This window comes from Oryx dammah, unplaced genomic scaffold (genome assembly GCF_014754425.2).
Source record: "Oryx dammah isolate SB20612 unplaced genomic scaffold, SCBI_Odam_1.1 HiC_scaffold_3, whole genome shotgun sequence".
Classification (NCBI taxonomy): Eukaryota; Metazoa; Chordata; class Mammalia; order Artiodactyla; family Bovidae; genus Oryx; species Oryx dammah.
In genome coordinates, this window is record NW_024070187.1 from 41,413,429 (window position 1) to 41,441,079 (window position 27,651).

A 27,651-nucleotide genomic window follows, 5' to 3' on the forward strand; every position below is an offset into this window, starting at 1 on the left:
CAAATTGCCCATAAAAACACTGGAAAAAGCAGAACTAACATTCAAATCCACGTAGTCTGAACTGTGAATTTCTATGTGACACTGTTTGCTATGACGCACACAGAAAATATGCAAATAAATATAATTTTATGTATTTCCTATCGTATATTAAGAAGTTTTATTTTTTTATACTTATACTATTAGAATATTGTTTACTAATGTTATATATGTAATCATTTACTTGAAATTAATAAGATTTTAAGATTTTTAAATTCTTCATATTTACCATACTTAGGAAGTTTGTTTTTATATCTTATGGTTAAAATCTTTATAATTCCCATTTCCATAAATAGATAAAACAATTTTTAAAATCCTGTCAGAAAATGTTACTTCTTTCAGGTATATCAGAATTTTATAAATTTTTTAAATTCAATGTTTGTCATTATAACAGACATAGCAAGTAGCACAAAATTCCCACAGATAAAAAGACAAGCTCCATAAGTCATATATCCAGTTGTGAAATTATAATTCAGAACTTGAAGTAAACTGCTGAATTATTTAAGTAACATTCAGGTTAACGTTAATTAGCTAAAGAAAAAAAGCTTTAAAGAAACAGTTTTCCTTTTACAGTTAATGAAACATATGAAATTACTTTTTAATACCAGTATATTTTTTTTTTACTTTTTCACTTTGACTTACTGCTTGGCAGACGCTGGCATTTCTAGTTTGACTTATTCCTCCCACAAAGACCACACAGGTCAGAAAAATATGAAAGCACAAATTCACAAGCATGTGCCAGCCTTTGAGACTGATTCTAATCAAACTGTTAAAAGAAAAGGGAAAAAATTAATACTCGGGTTAATATACCTGAAGCTGGACATCTCCAAGTTAACATACCTAATTCATACAAGGCCAAATATAAATGTGTAAACATTTTATTAAAACATACTATCACACACACATACAGGTTTTGAGAAATCCCTCGAACACAATACAATTTCTTAACATTTAACTTTATACACTAAAAAAGACAAGTCAAATGAAACTACTACATCCACTAAAGGCTACACAAATTCTCCATAATAAGAAATATGTCCGCTTTCGTTAGTTATGATGTCTTATGACAGATGGATTACTTGTTTGCTTCCCAGAAATTTCTGCAAGGTGCCAATCTCTATTTTTTCTGACCTACTAGGATAACACGGTCTAAACAACCACTGCATTTCCTCATGGCCTTTCATAATGAAACGCTCAAGTCTTTCTTTTTTAAATCAAAATCTCCTTGTTTCTTAACTAAATGTCAAGAAATGTCATATATGTCCAGCTTAAAGAGGAAAAATACATTCTAGCAAAACCTCTTGAAAGTGTATTTCTGCTTAGCAAATCCCTTCAGTTCATTATATCTTACCATAAAATAAAAATTTCTGTACCTTTGCCTCTAATTAACAAAAACCATATCCCACACTTAAATGCCACAAGCTTTCTTAAATGCCATCTGTAAAAGAGACTATCACAACAGGCAAAAATTTATGAAAATAGAAATAATACCACAGTCTGGTTCTGGAAGACACCTCTGCAGGTAGCCAGGCTCCACTTTACCTCACCCTCATGCCCCACTCCCCAACACACACTTCCCATGTTCTTTGCCAGGTACAAACCCAGCAGGATGACTGGATGCTATAGAAGATGAGTTTATTACCACGTGCACTTATTATTTATGTCTCGACTTGCATGAAGAAGGCCTGGAGGTACTCTGAAGTAACTGCCCTTACTTTGGAAGGACAGCATGGTATTAAATTAGGTATAAAATTAGGATAAAATTTTATCCTAATTAAATGTGAAACCATGTCCACAGGTCTCTGCAGTCTCAGTTTCATCTCTTACCTGTGATGGTATATGTAGCTGGCGATGACCGCTAAGAGGCACAAGAGGAGAACGACAGCAGTCGTGTAGACCACGGGGTGCAGCAGATGGGCTGCCTGGGTGTAGAATTCGGACCCCGTCAGATCCTGAAGGGAAAATGAAAGCATTATTCTAGGAATGCTCCTCTGGACAGAGTTGTTGGGATTTTCTCAGGGGCTAAAATATACTGATAAAGAGAACTCTGGCCCTTGGATCTCTTCATTGTATCCAAGGGCTGCTTCATGTTGTTTTCCTCACACATTACTATGCCCTCCTAGCTTGCACGGTGTTAACTACTCATGTAGTATGTATAGACACGTACATGCACACATAAACTCTTCTTACCATAGACCATCTACTTTATAAATGTGAACACTGACTCTCCTTTGAGGGTAATGGAGAGGGAAAGCAGTGATTTAAAAGGTCAACCACAGACTTCAGCCTCTTTAATGCCCTCGGCTTCCATGATGGTTCAGATGGTAAAGAATGCAAGAGACCCAGGTTCAATTCCTCGGTCAGGAAGATCCCCTAGAGAAGGGCATGGCAACCCACTCCAGTATTCTTGCCTGGAGAATCCCATGAACAGAGAAGTCTGGTGGGCTACAGTCCATGGGGTTGCAAAGAGTCAGAAGTGACTGAGCGACTAACACTTCACTTTCACCCAACATGTCACTCTGCACATTCACCAGCTAATAAGGTACAAGACAGCAGTATCTCCAAGGCAATAAAGCCTAACCTCCCACAGTCAAGTTCAACAAATATGAATGGACCAGACACTGTGCGAAGGACAGGGATGTAATGCTAACCCATGATTCTTGCTCTTGAAGAGCTGAGAAGTCACAGGGTCCTCAGACACACAATGAGATCACAGCAATGTTTGATCAACTAAGGGCAGCCCTGTGACTGAGAGCTTAGAGATGAAATATCAGTAATAATAAACAATAATAGCAGATCACTCACAGAGCATTATGATAATAAACCAGGCACTGTGCCAGCACCCTATACGGAATAATCCTATAAACTAGGTATATTGTTACTCCCATTTTATAGCTTGAAAAACTGAGGCACAAAGAGGTTAAGGACTGGGAAGATCAGATCTGAAAGAGTTTGTGGCTGCCAAGGCTCTGCTCCCTAAAACAAAGCAGACAGTGACTTCCTAAAATGAAAACATCATTCACCTGAAGGCTTCCTTCCTGACAAAGGACTGGGGCAGGCTTGGAAGATGTCTCTCCCTGGGCCCTGGACACCAAGCCAGACAACCAGGGTGTCAGGAGACAAAGCCGCAGATTCACCAGCTCCTGTCACCAAATTCTCTTTCTAAACCGATTCTGAAAGCTACAAAATGACAGCTGGATGTGGGAAGGAGTTCACAGTGGGATGCACCTCTAGTCAGGAAGTTATTGAGATTATTTCTTGAAACTAGAAAAACCAAAATGATGAAGACAGGAAGGAATGGGTGACAGACACATGAGGACACGAAGATGGCTCAACAGAGGAGGAGGGAAGCAGCACATTTTCCTGGGAAGAATCAGTGGTCAACTGTGTATAATTACACATCCAGAAAGATCTATCTGAACACCTTCACAAGTCCCTCACATTAACAAATGAGTAACAGAGGCCACAAAGCCTGACAAAAGTCAGAGTTAATGAGAAACTGGAGGTACAACAGGGGAAATTCCAATCCAGCCCACAGTCAGGAGTCACAAGCCTGTGTTTCATCTACGTATTTGACAAATGCCAGCTGGGTGACCACCATGGCCAGGCACTATGCCAAGTACCGGGTATTCAGGGAAACACAGGATCTCTTGGGGGCTGACAGTCTATAAACTAATACCTGAAAGGGAAAACACAAGACAGAAACCTACAGCCACCACTCTGAACAACGTGTCCTTGTAAGATGCCCATGGTCTATGGTATACAGTTTCAACATATTAATACTTGCATTCTGCTAAAAATCCAGAATGTTAGAAGAGAAATTCAAAGAAGACTGGGGCAATGAGAGCCATTTAGACGCTAGCTGGAGTGGACATATTCTCCCTCATTTCTATGAAAAGCTTCTATTCCCATGGAGACTAAATAATTGAGGACAAACTTTCAGTGTCTAGGATGTGGTCTCTTCACTCTTTCTGTGCACTGCCTGTTTTCCAATCCTTCAGGAAATGTTCAAAGAATACTTTGCCACCACTAGCTGAATGATCTGGGGCAGTTACCCCACAGTAAAATGGAGACACCACAGTCATCTCATCTGGCAGGGTCTGGGGAAGGGGCAGAACCTGTGTATGCCTGCCTTCCACAGGCCTTTGCAGAGAATAACAAAACACAGGTGGCTGAATATTATCCAACAAAACATCAGACAAACTGCCAGTTCAGTTCAGTTGCTCAGTCATGTCCAACTCTCCGTGACCCCATGAACTGCAGCACACCAGGCCTACCTGTCCATCACCAACTCCAAGAGTTCACTCAAACTCATATCCATCGAATCAGTGACACCATCCAGCCATCTCATCCTCTGTCATGCCCTTCTCCTCCTGCCCCCAAACCCTCCCAGCATCAGAGTCTTTTCCAATGAGTCAACTCTTTGCATGAGGTGGCCAAAGTACTGGAGTTTCAGCTTCAGCATCATTCCTTCCAAGGAACACCCAGGGCTGATCTCCTTTAGAATGGACTGGTTGGATCTCCTTGCAGTCCAAGGGACTCTCAAGAGTCTTCTCCAACACCACAGTTCAAAAGCATCAATTCTTCGGTGCTCAGCTTTCTTCACAGCCCAACTCTCACATCCATACGTGACCACTGGAAAACCATAGCCTTGACTAGACGGACCTTTGTTGGCAAAGTAATGTCTCTGCTTTTCAATATGCTATCTAGGTTGGTCATAACTTTCCTTCCAAGGAGTCAGCATCTTTTAATTTCATGGCTATAGTCACCATCTGCAGTGATTTTGGAGCCCCCAGAAATAAAGTCTGACACTGTTTCCACTGTTTCCCCATCTATTTCCCATGAAGTGATGGGACCAGATGCCATGATCTTCGTTTTCTGAACATTGAGCTTTAAGCCAACTTTTTCACTCTCCTCTTTGACTTACATTTTTTACAATATTTATGGTTAATGATGACCCTGTATGCAGGACAGCAAAAAAGACACAGATGTGTATAGCGGACTTTTGGACTCAGTGGGAGAGGGAGAGGGTGAGATGATTTGGGAGAATGGCATTGAAACATGTATAATATCATGTAAGAATCGAATTGCCAGTCTATGTCCGATGCAGGATATGGCACACTTGGGGCTGGTACGTGGGGATGACCCAGAAAGATGTAGTGGGGAGGGGGGTAGGAGGGGGTTCATGTTTGGGAACGCATGTACACCTGTGGTGGATTCATGTCAATGTATGGCAAAACCAATACAGAATTGTAAAGCAAAATTAAAAATAAATTAAAAAAAAAAAAGAATTCAGTTTTTTCAAAAGCTAATGAATGTGACATAGCATGAGCAGGAAGCTGGATATTGACACAGAAGCTCCAGACTGTTAAAACTCCAAAGTAGTCCTGGAGGAAGGAGCAAGTACTACTGACTGTCGCACAGTGGCATTTTTGTTGTCACAACAAATAGACCTTTCCAAATAAAAGAGAACCCCTGGCAAGGTGTGAAGAGCCAGAGAGTTAAGAGCTCAGGCTTTGCAGGCCAAAGGCAAAATTGAGGCTATTGTGCAGGTACTTATTAAACCTCTTCTAGCTTTCCAGTATTTAGAACATCAAGCAACCAAGCGAGAGCTGACTGCAACAGGCCTGCGGAGCAGATACTGGCCAGGGATTGCAGATGCCCTTCCTGGTGGAAAGGAGACAAATCAAGTTAATAAAAACTTGATCTTGTATCTTGACGACATAATATAAGAGAACTGAAGGCCATACAAGACAACTGAGGAGATCAGGATAGGAAAAAAGTTAAGAGAAGTTAAAGACTAAAACAAAAGAAGTGAAGTAGAAATCTTAAGTCAAAAATATTTTCAATTAATCCATCAACAAATAGAAGCTTTGTGATACCGTAACAAAAACATAGGTGAAAGGAGTCCACAAGTACAGATTGCCAAATATAGAATAAATGAAGCCCTGGCGATACAACATTCAGCAAGGGACTACAGTTAATAATACAGAAGTTTGAAAGCTGCTCAGAGAGTAAAGCTAGTTTTTACCATAAGAGAAAAAAATTGTAACTGCACACTGATGGATGTTAACTAGACTTATTGTGGTGATCATTTTGTACTATACACAAATACTGAATCATTACATTGTATACCTGAAGCTAATAAAATGTTGTATGTCAATTATACCTCTACTGAAAAAAATCTACCTGTTCAGGGAAACACATATCAAAAGATTTCAATCTCTTTAATTTCACAGAAACCCATGATTCTTGCTTTTCTTCTCTTTTGATAAATCATCAGTTCCATTACAAAAAAATTACCAAATACATTGTCCAAATGGCCACTAGGAGACACCCATGGAAGAAAAGTAAAAAGTGTCATTCACATTTGCAATACAGTGATACATAAAATAGGGAAAGTCTGCCTCTGGTGCTTATTCAACCACAGCCCATCACTAAATGGTGATCTTAGTCACACTTATATATGGTGCAAAGTTTAAGAAAGGGCTTCCCAGGTAGCACTAGTGGTAAAGGACCCACTTGCTAAAGCAGGAGACATACGAGACGTGTGTTCAATCCCTGGGTCAGGAAGATCCCCTGGAGGAGGGCATGGCAACCCACTCCGGTATTCTTGCAAGGAGAATCCCATGGACAGAGGAGCCTGGTGGGCTACAGTCCACAGGGTTGCAGAGTAGGACACAAATGAAGTGTTATTACTACTACTACTAAGTTTAAGAAAACAGGCCAGAAAATGGAAAGTAACGTTCACCAAAATAAACTGCACCAATTCAGAGAATATTAAAACATGTAAAAGTGTGTTAAAAACTGCAGAAGTACTTAAGGAACCAAATAAATGGAAGAAGAGCTTTTGAAATTTTATTAACCTGATAGAGATTCATATGTTTACAACAGCTTTAGCCTGAAAATTACTAAACATAAAATCACTAGCAGTTTTAAATAATTCATTGGCATCACATCAATAATAATTATAAATTAATTATGGTTTAAACTCATCAAGATCTAAACAATGGAAAGAAGACCAAAGAAAAACATCTCAGTTTCCCTGTTTGTCAGAGTATAAGTATTTTGAAAAGAGTTTGACAATAAAATTTTAGAATAGATTTAAAATAAAAAATGTCTTAAAAAAAATTGAGACCATGTCTCTTTCTTTTAATTTTTCCCCTAAGAAACAAGGAATAATTTCAAAATTTTAATCCTCCTAATACACACCATACACAGAAGTCAGTTCCGGTTGAATCACAGACCTAAATGTGAAAGATAAAACATATTTAAAGCTTCTACCTGCCTCTTGGGAAACCTATATGCAGGTCAGGAAACAACAGTTAGAACTGGACATGGAACAACAGACTGGTTCCTAATAGGAAAAGGAGTACGTCAAGGCTGTATATTGTCACCCTGCTTATTTAACTTCTATGCAGAGTACATCATGAGAAACGCTGGGCTGGAAGAAGCACAAGCTGGAATCAAGATTGCCGGGAGAAATATCAATAGCCTCAGATATGCAGATGACACCACCCTTATGGCAGAAAGTGAAGAGAAACTAAAGGGCTTCTTGATGAAAGTGAAAGAGGAGAGTGAAAAAGTTGGCTTAAAGCTCAACATTCAGAGAACGAATATCATGGCACCCGGACCCATCACTTCATGGGAAATAGATGGGGAAAACAGTGGAAACAGTGTCAGACTTTATTTTTGTGGCTCCAAAATCACTGCAGATAGTGACTATAGCCACGAAATTAAAAGACACTTACTCCTTGGAAGGAAAGTTATGACCAACCTAGATAGCATATTGAAAAGCAGAGACATGACTTTGCCAACAAAGGTCCATCTAGTCAAGACTATGGTTTTTCCAGTGGTCATGTATGGATGTGAGAGTGGACTGTGAAGAAAGCTGAGCACCAAAGAATTGATGCTTTTGAACTGTGGTATTGGAGAAGACTCTTGAGAGTCCCTTGGACTGCAAGGAGATCCAACCAGTCCATTCTAAAGGAGATCAGCCCTGGGTGTTCCTTGGAAGGAATGATGCTAAAGCTGAAACTCCAGTACTTTGGCCACCTCATGCAAAGAGTTGACTCATTGGAAAAGGCTCTGATGCTGGGAGGGATTGGGGGCAGGAGGAGAAGGGGACGACAGAGGATGAGATGGCTGGATGGCATCACCAACTCAACGGACTTGAGTTTGAGTGAACTCCGGGAGTCACTGATGGACAAGGAGGCCTGGCGTGCTGCGATTCATAGGGTCACAAAGAGTCAGACACGACTGAGCAACTGAACTGAACTGAAGGCAAATAAAGGACAATAACTTCATAATTTGGTGGTAAGCAAAGACTTCTTAAATAGGATATAAAAACCACTAACTACTAAAAAAAATTTAGAAACATTAGAAACTCTGCTTATAAAAAGACCACATTAAGAAAAAGGCATGCCCACAGACTAAATGTTTATGTCACCCAGCTAAAATTCACATGTTGAAACCTAACCTCCAATGTGGTATTATCTTGAGGTGGTGTCTCTGAGAGGTGATTAGGTCATGAGGGTGGAGCTCTTATAAACAGAATGTGTCCTTTTATATATATTTTTAATTTTAATTTTTACTTTATTTTACTTCACAATACTGTATTGGTTTTGCCATACATTGACATGAATCCACCCACAGGTGTACAAGAGTTCCCAATCCTGAACCCCCCTCCCACCTTCCACCCCATATCATCTCTCTGGATCATCCCCGTGTACCAGCCCCAAGCATCCTGTATCCTGTTAGTGTCCTTTTATAAAAGAGATACCTGAGAGTTCCCCTGCCCCTTCCACCACAAGAGTATACAGAGAAAGGACAGCATTTATGAAGCAGGAAGCAGGCCTTCACTAGACAAAGAATCTGCTGGCTTCTTGATCATGGACTTAAGCCTCCAAAACTGTTGAGACCAGCTCGACAAGCAGGGTTTTTGAAAGCACGATACGGCGAGAGAATGAGAAACAAGACACAAGAATTTAGAGAAAAGCAAGGACCAGGGGACCAATACTGCTCCAAGGTGAAGGTGCTGAAACTGAATCTAAGTCAGCTTTATTATACTTTCAGCTGTGAATGAAAGAATAAGTGGGGAGTTAAACTATAACTCATGAGGCCTTCAGGGCCAAAAAACAAAATGATCATTAACCATTGAGTAATTAGGAAACAGTAATCAATAACAAATCAGTAACTAAGACTAATATTTTTATCTATAGATTTTTCACCAGATACGTAAAACATGTGACTCTGAGACGCCAGCTGAGAAACAGTCTGGGGTCAGTTTTCTGACATCAGGATCATATCTTGTTTTCAAGATTATGAGCTGTTCTCTCTGGACTTGTTCCAAGAGTCTCATGCCTTATAGCATCCAGTTTATTAATAATTATAAATTTCTTCTGCAGCCCTTGCCAGGGCCTGCTTTTTTTTTTAATTCTTCCTGTCTCCTACAAAAACTATGGGGAAAAAATCTTTTTTCTTTTGTTTGTAAATGACCTAGTCTTTGATATTCTGTTGTAGCAGCCTGAACTGATTAAAACAAGTCATGAACTGGGAGAAGATTTTTGCAACACATAAATCTAACAAAGAGCTCCTATTCAGAGTTCATGAAGAATTCCTATAAGCCAGTAAGATAACAACATACAATCAAATTAAAAATACATAAGATTTGAGCAATAACTTCACAAAAGGGCTACCCAAACTGTAATATGAAAATGAAGAGGTACTCAATATTATCAGTTACCGAAGAAAAACAAATTTATTTTTAATTTTTATCTTATTTAAATTTAAAAAAATTTTAAAAACTGAAAAAACTTAAAAAATTAAAACCACAATGATCTATCATAGCACAGCCACCAGAAGACCAAAACTAAAGATTGAAAATACCAAGCACTGGGAAGGATATAGAGCAATTAACACTCATTACTGGTGAGACTGTAAAGCAACAAAACCAGTTTGATCAAATGCAGGGCATTACTTCTCACAGCATACAGATGCCTACAACTTAGCAATTCCAATCCTGTATGCACACGTCCATCAAAAAACATGTTCCTAAATTATTTTGTTGTTGTTGTTCAGTTACTCAGTCATGTCTGACTCTTTGCAACCCCATGGACCACAGCATGCAAAGCTTCCCTGTCCTTCACTATCTCCCAGAGTTTGCTCAAACTCATAATCATTGAGTCAGTGATGCCATCCAATCATCTCATCCTCTGTCACCTCCTTCTCCTCCTGCCCTCAATCTTTCCCAGCATCAAGGTCTTTTCCAATGAGTTGCCTCTTCACATCAGGTGGCCAAAGTATTAGAGCTTCAGCTTCAGTCAGTCCTTCCAATGAATATTCAGTGTTGATTTCCTTTAGGATTCACCGGTTTGATCTTCTTGCTATCCAAGGGACTCTCAAGAGACCTCTCCAGCACCACAGTTCAAAAATATTATCAATTTTTTAGGACTCAGACTTCTTTATGGTCCAACTGTCACATCCATACATGACTACTGGCAAAACCATAGCTTTGACTAGACAGACCTTTGTCAGCAAAGAGATGTCTCTGCTTTTTAACTCACTGTCCAGACTTGTCATAGATTTCCTTCCAAAAAGCAAGTGTCTTTTAATTTCATGGCTGCAGTCACCGTCCACAAATATTTACAACAGATTTTTCTTGATATCCAGAACCTCACAACAACTCAAAAATCCATCCATGCACAAATTCTGATATGTTCATATTATGGCCTGTGTGTATGCTAAGTCACTTCGGTTGTGTCCAACTCTTTGTGACTCCATGGACTATAGCCCACCAGGCTCCTCTGTCCATGAGATTTTCCAGGCAATAATACTGGAGTGGGTTGCTATGCCTTCCTCCAAGAGATCTGCCTGACCCAGGGACTGAACCCATGTCTCTAACATCTCCTGAATTGGCGGCCAGGTTCTTTTACCACTAGCATCACCTGGGCAGCCCATAAAATGGCCTACTAGGAAGGAAAAAAAAAAACAACCACCTGCTACCACATGTAAAAACAAAGACGAATATCACAGACATAATGATGGGAAACAAACCAGACACAAAGAGTGCAAGCTGTACAATTCCAATTATATAGAATTAAAGAGCAGATGAAACTTATCTAGTGATACATATCAGAAGGCTATTTCTTCAAATGACAGTGAAAATTTACTAGAAAGAAACATATCAGAGCTTCTGAGTGCTCAAATAAAAGCCTTTTACCTTGATGGCAGCTAAACATGTAGGTTTACAGGTTAAAAATATCATTAAACTATATAGTTAAGATCTGTGAACATCGATCAATAGCTCAATTTAATGAAAAAAGGAAAAGTTTTGGTTTCCCTTTGATTATCAATTCTACTTCAGATAATTTATGATACAGATTTTCTAATGTGTAAAATCATTCTATACACAGAAATTATTAGAAACAAACAATACAGAGGAACGCCCAAATAAATGATGGTGAGGTCAAAAAATAATATTCAGAGACAAAAAAGAATGAGAAAGCTCTCTAACACTGATAAGGAAGTTTTCAGAAAGGAAATTCAGTAGTGGAATTAAGGAGACATTTGTGGAGTTTGAACTCCAACTCCACTCTAACTACCTTTGTCAACCTGGTCATGGTCCTTCACTTCTCTATGCCTTGGTTTCTCCATCTGTAAACTAGGGGTAATAATAGTAGCACCACATTTCATGATGTGGTTATGATGACCAAATAGGTTAATGTAGGTAAAGATTTAAGAGAACTCAGTGCATTAAGTACTTAATAAAAATTAACCACAGTCATCACTACCCTCATATCATCCTAAGAATATCACCAACTCAAGGCAGCATCATCAGTGTTAAGATATATTGTTCCATGGTTATCATCATCCTTGTATAAGATACACTGCATCATGGAAACAGGCAGGGTTTAGAATGTTTGTAGCATGCTACCTTCATATAAAAATGTAAGAAAATAGGATCATGTATTCATTTCATTGTAACATACGTGAAAGTCCTTCGATAATGTATAAAAAACAACTATTAAGGGTTATCTATTCTGTGGAGACGACACCACCCTTATGGCAGAAAGTGAAGAGGAACTAAAAAGCTTCTTGATGAAAGTGAAAGAGGAGAGTGAAAAATGTGGCTTAAAGCTCAACATTCAGAGAACAAAGATCATGGCATCTGGTCCCATCACTTCATGGGAAATAGATGGGGACAGTGGAAACAGTGTCAGACTTTGTTTTTTGGGGGCTCCAAAATCACTGCAGATGGTGACTGCAGCCATGAAATTAAAAGACACTTACTCCTTGGAAGAAAAGTTATGACCAACCTAGATAGTACACTTAAAAGCAGAGACATTACTTTGCCAACAAAGGTCCGTCTAGTCAAGGCTATGGTTTTTCCAGTGGTCATGTATGGATGCGAGAGTTGGACTGTGAAGAAAGCTGAGCACCAAAGAATTGATGCTTTTGAACTGTGGTGTTGGAGAAGACTCTTGAGAGTACCTTGGACTGCAAGGAGATCCAACCAGTCCATTCTAAAGGAGATCAGCCCTGGGTGTTCTTTGGAGGGAATGATGCTGAGGCTGAAACTCCAGTACTTTGGCCACCTCATGTGAAGAGTTGACTCACTGGAAAAGACTCTGATGTTGGGAGGGATTGGGGGCAGGAGGAAAAGGGGACGACAGAGGATGAAATGGCTGGATGGCACCATCAACTCAATGGATGTGAGTTTGAGTGAACTCTGGGAGTTGGTGATGGACAGGGAGGCCTGGCGTGCTGCAGTTCATAAGGTCGCAAAGAGCTGGACACGACTGAGCGACTGAACTGAACTGATTCTTTGGAGAAGAGACAATAGAGTGTCAGGAGTTTAATTTCTCACTGTACATTGGTAGTTTAGTGGTGGTTTAGTCACTAAGTCATGCCTGACTCTTGCAACCCCACGGTCAGTAGTCCGCCAGGCTCCTCTGTCCATGGGATTCTCCAGGCAAGAATACTGGAGTGGGTTGCCATTCCCTTCTCCAGGGGATCTTCCCAACCCAGGAATCGAACCTGGGTCTCCTGCATTGCAGGCAGATTCTTTACCAACTGAGCTACCAGAGAAGCCCTTGGTAAATGAAAGAAGAGTAAATGAAACCAGTTTGCCTTGAAGAAAACTAGAGATGTGAAAACAAATGAGTGCTCTCTGGTTTCATGTGTTTCTAGGTGAATATAGTAACAAAGGAGAATCAAGATATAGTGGTTATTTTATCTTCACTACTAATACCAATAAAGTAGTAAGTACTACCATGAATAGTCTGGCCCTCCTCATTCAGTTTTATTTGTTCCCTACTGACCTCTGGTCAATTGGTTATTTCTGATCACATAATTCAAACAAACTCAATTTCTACCTAACTTTTTTCTCTGAGAACTTACAATATAAATGGTTATTGTAGGATGCCTACTGAGCTATGTTATCTGTCTAGAACTATGAATATCTATTTGAGATTTTAAAACAAATATATTACTTTCATTTTCTAAACACACATTTTTTTTTAAACCACAGCAGGAAAAGTTTTATGAGCTAGCTGCCAATAAAGGAATTTAGACTTGCTAAATAAAATCCTACATTAAAGCAGTTCTCCAAAAATAATAATAATAATAATAATAGGATTTTATCTATTATTCAAAACAGTGCCAGACAAAGAAAAAAAGATGTTGACTTCCAATTTCTAAAGCTATGTTTTCTAACTCAGACATGACTTTATTTAAGAGTAGGTATGATTTCATTAACTTTGCCTTCACATTTCATCAGCAACTCTAAAAATGCCATATACTAACTTTGACAATTTTGTCAACAATTTCAGATCCTTTTCACCTTGCTACCTCTAGGTGGCACAGTTATATTTAAGAAAAGAGAAAGGATATTCTTTGAAAATAGAAAAAAAATCTTAGTGCTATATTTTAGCTTTAAGAATTGTGTATTACATTTTTTAAAAGATTAAAAGTATGAAAGATAAAAGAATAGCTTATTTCTTAAAGAAAAGGATTATACTAATTTAAACTGTGGAGAAGAACAGCTAGGAAGTTCAAAAATAGATGTTTTAACTGGTATTAAATAAAAGTTTCACATGGTACAGTATCATGTCTTGAACACTGAAGCTTATAAAATGCCTTTCGTTGTGTCTGCATTTCATTTCTCTTGCCCAACTTTTTCTAGTTAACTACTAAAAAATTTCAAATGATGCTATATCTCTTATTTCTCCTTTAGTACTTCTCAGTTCCACGTTACTTTATAGTCAAAACCTGAATGAGAAAACACTTTTAAACTGAAAGAGCAAATGCTTCATATTTTAATTACTGCTTCAAGCATTCTTTGAAAGCTGACTACAAAACAATAAAATATGAACTAACAGAAACCAGACTTAGACTTACAGAACTCAAACATCTATTTGTGAAGAGAATCCTATATTATTAACACTAAACTCAAATGGAGAGATGACTTACTTCAAAACAGCGGACTTCCTTCCTAGTGTAGACCCCACCCACTGCCTGCTGGGTTAAATAACACACATTAATCCTTCTGCCCTGCCTGATAATCTACTTACTCCTCCACCTGTTCGGGACACTAGGTAGGTAGCCTAATTTGAGGAGCAAAGAGAAAAGCAAAATATAGAGCTGAAGAAAATCTACTCCAATTAAAGCATGCTTCAAGACCATTTCCAGTGAAAATGCTCTTTTGTAGTTTTAAGAAAAGAAAATTCACTTAGAGTAAAATATATCATGTTTCAAGATTATTTGGTGCTTTGATAAAATATTATCTAGATAACAGATTCAGAGCTGGTGGCAAAAATCAAAACGTAGGCATCCTCACTCCCAGGCTAGCCTCAAGCCATTGCTAAGAAATGTCCTTCACGTTCATCAGTAATTTCTTCCACTCTGCTCTAAATGCATGTATACATGCTTCAGGATGTTAGTATCTCAGAATAACCACAATATGCAATAAAAACTAGTACAGCTAATTCCATAATTATCAACTCAGAGATCAGATTCACATAAATGATTCATTAATAAAAGATATGTTAATAACTAGCTATTTCACAAAAGATTAATAAATAGAAAAATAGTGAATAACAGAAAACATTAACTTGATTAGCATTAAAATTGAAGACATTTGTGTCAGTGCTGCTGCTTGCAGCAACTAAACTGAAATTATCACCATTACTCTAAATACAAAAGGAATCTAAAAAATTATGATGTGTAGTGGGATGAGGCACTAAATAGCAAAGCAGGAAAATCTCTCACTGTTCATTGTGTGAACGTGAAAGTGTTAGTCGCTCAGTCGTGCCTGACTCTTTGCTACCCCATGGACTGTAGCCCTCCAGGCTCCTCTGTCCACGGAATTCTCCAAGCAAGAATACTGGAATGGGTATCCTTTCCTTTCTCCATGGGATCTTCTTGACCCAGGGATCGAACCCATATCTCTTGCATTGCACTCAGATTCTTTACTGTCTGAGCTACCAGGGAAGCCCCATTCGTTGGGTGAAGAAAGTGAAAGTTAAAGTTACTCCGTCTTGTCCAACTCTTCATGACCCCATGGACTATACGGTCCATGGAATTCTCCAGGCCAGAATGCTGGAGTGGGTAGCCTTGCCCTTCTCCAAGGGACCTTCCCAACCCAGGGATCAAACCCAGGTCTCCCACATTGCAGGCAGATTCTTTACCAGCTGAACCATCAGGGAAGCCCTGTTTACTGTGTATCTTTGGGGAAATGAATCACTCTTGATTAAGAGTTGGACAGCATGTTTCCAAATTCTAAGGTCAAGGTCTAGTTGAATTGATTGGCTTAAAGTTTACTGAAAATTCCCATACATTTCACTTAGTAGTAACTCAATTTCCGTTTAAAATCAGAATGACACCAAATGCCACCTCTTCCTTAATTAAGGGAGCAATTTACGTTAAAAGTTAAAAAAAAAAAATCTTCATTTGAGCTTAACTAGGCATAGGGAAGAAATTCGAATGCTTAGTGTTTACGCATTAACATTAACAACTGCCATACCATTAAAACTGCATAGTTACTAAGGGAGTAGCACTGAATGGTAGTGATATTTTCATCCGAATAGAGTATATGGCACCCATCGGACTTCCAGCCTCCTTGTCCATTCAGCAAATCGAAATCCCACTGGGCAGCCACAGCATCTGCTCCATGCGCAATTCGACGCAGCGTCACATTAACGGGGATGTGGTGGGTATCAATGTTCACACCATCTGGAAGAAATGGGAAATAAAAATATTTCTGAAACAAGTTTCATGAACAATTAAATGTCAACATACACGAATGGGTATCTGCAAATATCTTTTTTTCTCTAGTGACTCATTAAAATGAGAAGGAACAAAAATAAGCATCTTTAGGAACAGGGAATGATCGAGTCGTGCTGTCCAGTGACTACAGGAGGACATATGCCACAGACAAACCTAGTTTGGTGAGAATCACGGGGGTAACCACTGTACGCCGCTTTCCATCATCAGCCAAATTTGTTGAATTCCCGGTGGCCGGAAAAAGCTTTCCATTGCGGAATGCGATGAGCTGCAGCTTATAGAGAGAGTCATCACTTGGTCTGACTTCTCTTTTTTGCTTTGGTGAGAAAAGGGAAGGAGGAAGCTGAATAGAAGCCTCCACAATAGTGTTCTGAAAATATATTTAAAAAAGAAAAAACAGAAACAAAGAAGAGTTGACATCTTAGTAGGTTAAAACCAGAAACATTTTAGACAGTTATGAATACTGACTAGTTACATGCTGAATACAGGTTTTAAATATGTGAGTGAGATTTAGTAGTTAAAACAATTTATTCATTAAGTGAAATGCTTAAAGATCATATAACAGCATAGAACAAAAGGAGCAGAAAATAAAGAGAAATGCAAATTCTATTTCAAAGCATTAAAGTAGTAAACAAGGGATTATTTCAAAGTGAATTTTCCCCTGATACTGTATACTGCTGAAGTAAACTGCATTAAACAGAACAAGATCTCAGCGATCACTCTGCCTATGAATTTTACAATGACAAAATATGGTGAATGAGCACAAAGGGAGCATATCACAAATGTGAGTATAATTAATTTGGGCTTATGAAACTTTAAGGTGATTTATGATAGATTCCGACTGTCAAAGAACAGAAGAAATTACACAAAAACATAACAGAACTTTAGACTCAGAAACACATTAGGTTTACAAAAACACAGTCACAAAGAGGAACAAGTGAAAATGCTGGCTGGGCACTAAATGTTCTTCAGATTTCTTTATTAGGGATTTTTAAATTATAAATTATTCAGCATTTAATGAAAAATAAATCTGTACACCAAGGAGGCAAATAATAATCTAAAAACTTCCCTATTTTAAGGACTCATCACAGAGCCTTTCTCTTGGCACCAACCTCTCTCTCCAACCCAATGCTCATGATGCCAACAGAATTTCCTCTTCAACAAATCTGTTATTATTTCAGTTCAAGTAACACCTTGGCTCCCAAATGTTTAGAAAATACAGCCAAAAATTCTTAAGTATGCCATATAATTTGGCTAAAATCCTTTCTTCAAATTCATCTCCTAACACTCCCTACACCACAACCTATGACTGGGCCACAGTGAGTTTATCACTTTTTTGGGGGGCGGGGGGTGCCACATTGCCAGAAAAAAAAATATGTATTTTTTTATTTATTTATTTTAATTGGAGGCTAATTACTTTACAATATTGTAGTGATTTTGCAATACATTCACATGAATCAGTCATGGGTGTACATGTGTTCCGCATCGTGAATCCCCCTCCCACCTCCCTCCCCATCCCATCCCTCAGGGCCATCCCAGTGCACCAGCCCTGAGTGCCCCGTCTCATGAATCGAACCTGGACTGGCGATCTATTTCACATATGATAATATACACGATTCGAGTTTGTCACTTTTTGATATCCCCTGCTTTTTTTCCTTTTCTTTTTTACTTAATTTTGGCTGTGCTGGCTCTTCATTGCTACACAGGCTTTTCTCCAGTTGTGGCGAGTGGGGGCTACTCTTTAGTTGCAGAGCGGAGGCTTCTCCCTGCAGTAGCTTCTCTTTGTTCTGGGGCACAGGCTCTATAGTGTTCAGGCTTCAGTAATTGTGGCACATGGGCTCAGTAGTAGCAGCTCCCGGGCTCTAAAGGACAGGCTCAATGTGACATCTGCCTGGATCAGGGATCCAACCCGTGTCTTCAGCACTGGCAGGCAGATTCTTTACCACTGAGCCACAAGGGAAGCCTCATCCCCTGATTCTTAAACGCCACTGCGCACATGCCAATATCTATGGCTGAAATGCCTCATGATTCTTTTATCTGGTAAGATCAAGATCTGATTTTTAGTAAGTTAATTCTGCTGCTTCTGCAAAGGATGGATCAGGATGAGAAAGGTTGGCAGCCAAGAAGAGAAGGACTTTGGGGGTAATTAATTACATCACTACTTCAGGTACTGCTCCCTATTCTGGATTCAGGCAGCATTCTGCACAGAGCACAGCATAACTGAACTCCTAAAGTATCACAGTGTAACTGACTGTCTACTCCTCTTAACTAGGGTGAGAGAACTTTCCAACGCAGATGATATCATTTATTTGGGGACTGCCTATGTTAATAATAGTTCCTGGCACTAGCATTAATAAAAGTAGCCCATTGTTTATGAAATTATTGAAAGTCTGTGTGGCATTTTTAAGGTTCTCCTGAAGCAAACGATTGACTTCAGAATTAGTTCTTAACTACTGTGCTTAAAACAGTGTTGTAACACAGCAGATAACCATAAATATCTGCTGAAAGCATTTTTGAAGTTTAAATATTGATAGGTGAACATTACTTTCAAATTGCAGATAACAAGAAAATATTTAGTAGAAATATTACATCTAAGAAAACATATAATAAGGTTTCTACTATTCTCCCAAATACAACTTGATAGGCAAACAAAGATATTACCAATTTATTCACTAACATAGTACATTTCTATTAAGTATATAAATTTATCCCAAGTATATAAAGAGGCATGGCAAAATGGAAAAACATCAATAGATCAATTTAATTAGAAGGTCAAAATCCTGATGAAATGTTACATGCTGGACATTTATTAAAACTTAAGTACTTAAAAGTCCATAAAATAATTCTACTATGAACACAAAATAACTTGAAAACAAAGTACAGCTCTCTGGGAAAGTATTCCTTATGATAAATCAAATTAATTTAAATAAAGAAAGTCACACTTTACTTTCTAAAAGACAGCTGAAAAAGGAAATGACAATTACAGTTTCTACAAGTCCAATTTTTTTTCTACACAAATTTAAACTGGCAAAACCAACTCAACAACAAAAAATTTAAAAAACTCCAGAGTAAGGACAAATCCCTGAGAGATGAGAGCTACAAATTCAAGGCTGTTACATGCTTATAATTTATAAGATATCCTTCAAAGTCCAATAAAGAGTATTGCCAAATAATAATTATAGGTCCATTGGCATAGCCTAGGGAAGATGGAAAAGCAAACTTCACCTGTATCAAAAATATTTTTATAGTAAATATGTAACACTTGCATATCTGATCTCTTTAAAAGCAGTCCCAATCATTTATTACAGAAAGGTTGTAAATCTCATGAAAAAATTCACCAAGGAGGACATCCCCGGCAGTCCAGTGGTTAAAACTGTGCTTCCAATGCAGGGGGTGAGGGTTTGATCCCTGGGTGAGGAACTATGATTCCACATGCTCTGTGGCATGTCCAAAACTAATGGACACATTTGATACATTTATTGTGACTATACATTTGCCACTTAGCCTGAAGACAAAAACACAAAGGCAATAATTTCATTTAACCATATATTCATTTTAAAATGTATGGATTACAGCAATAGAAATTGACATAAAACATATGAATTAAAGCTACTAAATCAGAAAACTTTCTTTTCAAAACCTTTGGGAAGCTCTCTTACACTGTTGGTGGGAATGTAAGTTGATGAAGTCACTATGGAAAACAGTATGGAGGTTCCTTAAAGAATTAAAAAACAGAGTTGCCATACGATCCAGCAATCCTACTCCTGGGCATGTATCTCACAAAACAAAATTCAAAAAGATACCTGCACGCCTATGTTTATAGCACACTATTCCCAATAGTCAAGATGTGGAAACAACCTGAATGCCCACTGAGATGAATAACTAAAGAAGATGTGGATACATACAAATGAGATAGTACTCGGTCATAAAAAAATAAAACAATGCTATTTGCAGCAACAAGGAAGGAACTAGAGATTATGACACTAAGTGAAGTAAGTCAGAAAGACAAGTATCATAGACATCACTTACATATGAAATCTACAATATGACACAAAGGTACTTACCTACGAAACAGCAACAGACACACACACACAGAGAACCGACTTAAGGCTGCCAAAAGGGACTAGGGGAAGGATGGACTGGGATTTTTGTGTTAGCAGATGCAAACCTTTATATATAGACTAGGTAAACAAGGTCTTACTGCATAGCACAAGGAATTACATTTAATAACCTGTGATAGTCATAATGGAAAAGAATATGAATATAAATATATATATATGTATTGATACAACTGAATAACTGCTGTACAGAAGAAATTACCACAAATTATAAATCAACTATCCTTCAATTTAAAAAAAAAAAACCAACTCTTTTGGAAAGACATGTTTTTGGTGTCTATTATAATATCTATTGAAGATTATATGCCACCCCTGGGTGGGGGGGAACATGAGATCTGCAAAAAGAAACCAGAATTTGGGTCCTAGTGTCACCAGAAAGTAGTGGCTAGACACTGTAAGATTTTGTCTACCCTCTGAGTTGCATTTGTTACATATACCTAATGACCTTCCTAACAAATACTTGTGAGGACCAAATGGGATCATAACCATGACAAGCATGAAAGGCAATGGAACTGTGGGTGGTGTTTTTATTATTATTTCAGGCATAGCTTGTTATATTGCACTTCACAGATACTGCATTTTGGGGGTGGGAGGAGTTGTTTGCTTTGATTTTAACAAATGGAATGTTTGTGGCAATCCTACATTGTCAGATGGTTAGCAATTTTTAGCAAAAAAAAGGCATTTTTTAAATTCAAAGTGTGTACATTGTTTTTTTCCCCTTATGGATCATGACCTTGTCAAGGCAAAGGGGCTTGCATTACTCAATGAAACTATGAGCCATGTCATGCAGGGTCACCCAAGATGGACGAGTCATAGTGAGAGTTCTGACAAAATGTGGTCCACTTTGCATAGGAACTTGGAATGTTAGGATCATTGTTGTTGTTCAGTCACTATGTTGGGTCCAACTCTTGAGACCCCATGAGTTGTACCATTCCAGGCTTCCCAAGTTAACTGGACATGGTCAAGCAGGAGGTGGAAAGATGGCGTGAACATCAACATCTTAGGAATCAGTGAACTAAAATGGACGAGAATGAGTGAATCTTAATTCAGATGACCTACCTACTACTGTGGGCAAGAATCCCTTAGAAGAAATGCAGCAGCCACCATAGTCTACAAGAGTCTGAAATGCAGTAGCAATCTCAAAACAAAATGATCTTCATTTGTTTCCAAGGCAAACCATTCAACATCACAGTAATCCAAGTTATGCCCCGAACACTAAGACCGAAGAAGCTAAAGGTGACCAGTTCCATGAAAACCTACAAAACATATAACTAACATAAATTTTAAAAAGATGTCCTTTTCACCACAAGGGATTGGAAGACAAAAGTAGAAATCAAGAGACACCTGAGGTAACAGGCAATTTTGACCTTGGAGTACAAAATGAAGCAGGGCAAAGGCTAACAGAGTTTTGTCATGAGAAAACCCTGGTCATAGCAAACATCCTCTTCCAAAAACACAACAGACGACTTTGTACATGGACATCACCAAATGGTCAGTTATATTCTTTGCAGCCGAAAATGGAAAAGTTCTATAAAGTCAGCAAAAACAAGACCTGAAACTGACTGCGGCTCAGATCCTCAGCTCCTTATTACACAATTCAGGCTTAAACTGAAGAAAGTCGGAAAAACCACTAGGCCTTCCAGGTACGACCTAAATCAAGTACTTTGTGATTGTACAGTGGAGGTGATTAATAGAGTCCAGGGATTAGATCTGGAAGAGAGAGTGCCTGAAGGACTATGGACAGAGACACTGTACAGGAACATAGCCAGAGCAGAGAACACAGCCATCCCAAAGGAAAAGAAACTCAAGAAGGCAAAAGGGGCTGGGAGGAGGATTTACAGAGAGCTTAGGAAAGAAGAGAACTGAAAGGCAAGGGAAAAAGGGAAAAATATACCCAACTGAATGCAGAGTTTCAGAGAAGAGAAGGGAGAGATAAGAAGGCCTTCTTAAATGAACAATGCAAGTAAACAGAGGAAAACAACAGAATGGGAAAGACTAGAGGTCTCTTCAAAAAAACTGGAGCTATCAAGGGAACATTTCATGCAAGGATGGGCACAATAAAGGAAGGAAACAATAAGGACTTAATAAAAGTAGAAGAGATTAAGAAGAGGTGGCAAGAATACACAAAAGTACTGTCCAAAAAAAGGTTTAATGACCTGGATAGCCATGATGGTGTTGTTATTCACCTATAGGCAGACATCCTGGAGTGTAAAGTCAAGTGGGCCTTAGGAAGCATTACTACAAATAAAGCTAGTGGAGGTGATGGAATTCCAGCTGAGCTATTTCAAATCCTGAAAGATGATGCTGTGAAAGTGCTGCACTCAATATGCCAGCAAATTTGGAAAACTCAGCAGTGGCCACAGGACTGGAAAAGGTCAGTTTTCATTTCAATCCCAAAGAAAGACAATGACCAAGACTGTTCAAACTACCATACAATTGAGCTCATTTCACATGCTAGTAAGGTTCTGCTCAAAATCCTTCAAACTAGGTTTCAGCAATATATGAACTGAGAACTTCCAGATATATAAGCTGGATTTAGAAAAGGAAAAGAAACCAGAGATCAAATTGCCAACATCTGCTGGATCATAGAAAAACCAAAGGAATTCCAGAAAACATCTATTTCTGCTTCACTAAATACATGAAAGCCTTGATTATGTGAATCACAACAAACTATGGAAAATTCTTAAAGTGATTAGAATATCAAACCACCTTACCTGTCTCCTGAGAAACCTGTATGCAGATCAAGAAGCAACAATGAGAACCTTACATGGAACAATGAACTGGTTCAAACTTGGGAAAGGAGAATGTCAAGGCTGTATACTGTCACCCTGCTTATTTAACTTCTATGCAGAGCACATCATGCAAAATTGCCAGGCTGGATGAATCACAAGCTGGAATCAAGATTGCTGGGAGAAATAGCAACAACTTCAGATATGCAGATGCTACCACTCTAATGGCAGAAAATGAAGAGGAACTAAAGAGTTTCTTAATCAGAGAGAAAGAGGAAAGTGAAAAAGCTAGCTTAAAACTCAACATTCAAAAAACTAAGAACATGGCTTCTGGTCTCATCACTTCATAGCAAACAGAAGAGGAAAAAGTGGAAGCAGTGACCGATTTTATTTTCTTTGGTTTCAAAATCACTGTGGATGGTGGCTGCAGTCATGAAATTAAAAGATGCTTACTCCTTGGAAGGACAGCTATGACAAACCTAGACAGCATATTTAAAAAAAAGCAGAGACATCACTTTACCAAGAAAGGTCTGTATAGTCAAAGCTATAGTTTTTCCAACAGTCATGTATGGATGTGAGAGTTGGACCATAGAGAAGGCTGGGCTCCAAAGAACTGATGCTTTTGAACTATGGTTTTAGAGAAGACTCCTGAGAGTCCCTTGCACTGCAAAGAGCTCAAACCAGTCAATCCTAAATAAAATCAACCCTGAATATTCATTCGAAGGGCTGATGCTGAAGCTCCAATACTTTGGCCACTTGATGCAAAGAGCCAACTCAATGCAAAAGTCCCTGATGCTGGGAAAGACTGAAGACAAAAGAAGGGGGCGACAGAAGATGAGATGGTTAGATAGCATCACTGACTTAAGGGATAAGAATATGAGCAAACTCAGGAGATAGGGGAGGACAGAGGACTCTGACATGCTGTAGTCCATGGTGTTGCAAAAAGATGGACAGGACTAAGCAACTGAAGAACAACACTATTTTTTAGGCATAATCAGTAGATTTAATAGACCACAGTAGTGTAAATATAACTTTTATATGCACTGGGAAACCACAAACTCATGTAACTCGCTTTATTACAATATTTGTTTTACTGCACTTATCTGGAATCGAACCCACAATATTTCAAAGATCTGCCTATACTGCTGTAGGGTGGCAGGTGTTATCTGAAGGCTGGGGAGAGAAAAATGCCTTAAAGTAACTGACTCACCAACAATCACCTAGAACGTCATGTTCTGACTTCCACAGTTCAGAATTAGTTTTAAATAATCAAAACTGACAAACTATAAACACACATGAAATTAATGTCATCACTGAGCTCTTATCATGAATTTATTTGCATGCATTTTTGCTTATTTAGAATGACACTGAGAAGAACATGGTTAAGTACCATAAGGGATGTTAACTCAAATATTTCCACTAGACTTTATCATTCCTTGTGAAATAATCTGGACTCCGAAAACTATGTAATTAATAAATTAAAATGTTCTGAAATCCTAATTTTGTTTAAGTCTCTAGAATTTTAACAACAAAATTAGAATGGGTCAAAGAGCTAGCTGACTGAAACAGTAATTTGTTCATGTTTTCTTGACTATCTACTCACTGGATTTTAAACAGATAGGTGTTCAGATACATCCTAATTATTTTCTTATGCATAATTAGTTATTAACTGCATTCTACCTTTTGATTATCTCACTGCTGAAGATTAACAAGGATTATGCTTGCCTTTAGAATTTTTTTAACTGACTTCACTAATTAAGTTTGGCTGTTAATTTTTATTCAGTGATGTTTATTAGATGTTTCATTCCTCTACTCATGGCATTGTGCAGAATCTAGAGATAAACAATGAAATAAGCCACGGGCCCTGACCTCAAATATTCAAAATTTAGCAAGGAAGAGACAATAACAATAATAAAACAATACAAGCTTAACATTTATTAATTGCTTGTCCTGTACCAGGCACTGTTGTGTATGTCTACATATTTGCCTCATTAAACCCTCTCAGTAACTCTCTTGAGTTTAACACCACTTCATGATTCCTATGTAAGAGAAAAGAACTGACATTCAGAGAAGTTAAGGTACTTGCCCAAGTTTGCACAGCTTTTAAGTGGGGCAGCAGAACATGAACACATTTTAGTAGCCATATCTTCTAGCCTCTTAGTATAACTCAACTCACCAGCATATCAACTTCTATTTATTCCAGACAATGAACAAAGCACTATGAACTAATGGCCACAATGAATTCTGTCTGAGAAAAAAAAAAGGAAGCTGCCATCTGAACTGGTTCTTAGAAAAGAGTAACAGGGATTTCCCTGAGCAGGGGGATGGCTGAGGGCATGAAAAGGGGCACACATGAAGGAAGGAAGCGTGAAGATGTACGTGACTGGCTTGGAAATGAAAACTTCATTAGGGTTAAAGCCCTCGATGGCACAACAGAAACATGGGATACATAAAGAAAACCTGATTTCCAAATTCCTGCCAAGAAAATTTTAAAGAACCAATTCGTTCTGGATACATTAATGACTGAATTTAAAACACCAACAGTTACTAAAAGCTCTTAATATTTAACAAAAAATAGGTAGTATTTTGTGATGCTAATAAATCTGAATTATGGTAGCAAGAGTGGAAGGAAGCATTTGGTAAAGAAAAAATTTAGATCAGGTGCTGAAAGAGTCATACCACAGGTAATTCAATCTCCAAATGGTTGAATGACTGAGGGACAGCACTGGAGTTCATCAATGATGTAAAGAGCAGCTCTGACCTCAAGCAACCCTCAGCCCAGTGCAGGAATAAGAAGCCCATTGGGCCCCTGTGTGTAACATGCAATGACAGAGAGATGAGCAGAACAGTATGGGCAAAGTGAGGAAGAGAAATGAAGATGAGGATGGGAGAGGCAAGGATTGACCAGATGGAATTAGTTAGGATTCTCGAAGGTTACATCTTTCTGCTGGGTGTTATCACAGAACCAAGCAGCTGGGGAAGGGAGGAGAGTAGAGGAGCAGGGATTCTAGTAGAAGAATTAGCATGAGCCTGGCCTAAGTAAAATTGGTCAGTGGTTGGAAGAGACAACAAAGGAAGTTTTCTTTTACTAGACAAGGGCAGATAAATGCCAAATTATTAAGTTACTGACAGCCAGCCTCCTAAAGAACATGAAGAATTTATTGTGGGATCTGCAAGGTCATCTCCATGTGGGACAGATCCAGGGATAACATTCACAATCAAAGAGTGTGAACAGAGGGGAAGGTCCTACAGGTCCTTGGCTCTGCAGGCCCTTCAGTTGCTAAAGAGTGGACAGACTAGATAGTGTTCCCAGAAGAAGGACCAGAATGTCAGCTGTGGAGGGACTCAGGGGACCAGGGGGTGGGGGTGGGTGGCACAGGGGCACAGCACAGCTATTCACTAAAGGGTAAGGAAGCATTTCAATATTTTACTAACTGCCATGGTTGGATTGGTATGCATTGGCTGAATACTGCCCTAGGCAGACCAACCTGTATGAAGAGCATGGATATTTTTTTAATCAATTTAATTGGAGGATAATTACTTTATAATTTTTGATGGATTCTGTCACATATACATCAAAATGAATTGGCCATATGTATACATGTCTCCCCCCATATCCTGAAACCCCCTTCCACCTCGATCCCCACCCAACCCCTCCAGGTTGTCACAGAGCACCAGTTTGGGGTGCCCTGCATCAGAAAAGCAAAGATTTTTAAGAAGAGCCTGGAGACACAGAGACTAAACAGAAGCTCACAATGGTATGGGCAATATAGAATGAAAGTCCAAACTGGGCTGTGATGGTAATAAAGAGAGTAAAGACAGGACAATAGGGGTTCAAAAAATATGTAGAAAACAACTCCAGTTAGGCTCCTACAGCTAAGGACTGCCTTCTTATGGGTTTAACTTTATATGCTAGCGTGTTCTCCCATCCAAGGGCAATACAATCAATTATGACATATTCAAGATCTAGTTAGTCCATTGATGGCATTAAAAAAAAAAGCACAAGCAAAGAGAGTAAAAGCTGCCATAATATAAAGTCTAAAATGTAGAAGTTTTCTGTTAAAATGCTAAGGCATTTTGCATTGTCAATGCAAAAAATTTTAACTGACTTTTGTATCACGAAGGATATGGTTCTTTTTCACTCAGTATAAGCATGTCCATCTATGAAGCATGAATAATAGTGTGATGCATCCTTGGTTTCTGGCCACAAGATGATCTTAAAATGATGGAACAGTATGAAATTGACAAATTTAAGAGTGTTCATTTAAAGCTTTCTACTTCAGCAGGTAGAAACTCTCCTTACCCAGAGGGGTAGGTTGTGAAATTGATGAAATGTTGAGTTTCATCATTTTTAATCCCTTCCTACCAACTGTGATCATCTAAGATAGAAGGGTTCATCAATTTTAAGTGTTCCTCAAAGACACACACCCCTCTCTTGTGGGCTTGTGTGTGATGCTGTTTCGATGCCTTTTGCAGTATGTTTT

General features: G+C 38.6%; 1 protein-coding gene across 2 annotated transcripts in view; it reads right to left on the minus strand.

The window, feature by feature from the left end:
* The window catches only part of ADGRA3 (adhesion G protein-coupled receptor A3), a 130,456-nt gene that overhangs the window by 14,596 nt on the left and 88,209 nt on the right, over positions 1–27,651 (minus strand). For both annotated transcript variants that reach the window (XM_040237930.1, XM_040237931.1), the window contains exons 13-16: positions 16,477–16,690; positions 16,061–16,269; positions 1,864–1,988; positions 679–802 (exon numbers count right to left, since the gene is read on the minus strand). In XM_040237930.1, the coding sequence (XP_040093864.1) occupies positions 679–802; positions 1,864–1,988; positions 16,061–16,269; positions 16,477–16,690 (672 nt within the window). The remainder of the gene's footprint in view (positions 1–678; positions 803–1,863; positions 1,989–16,060; positions 16,270–16,476; positions 16,691–27,651) is intronic.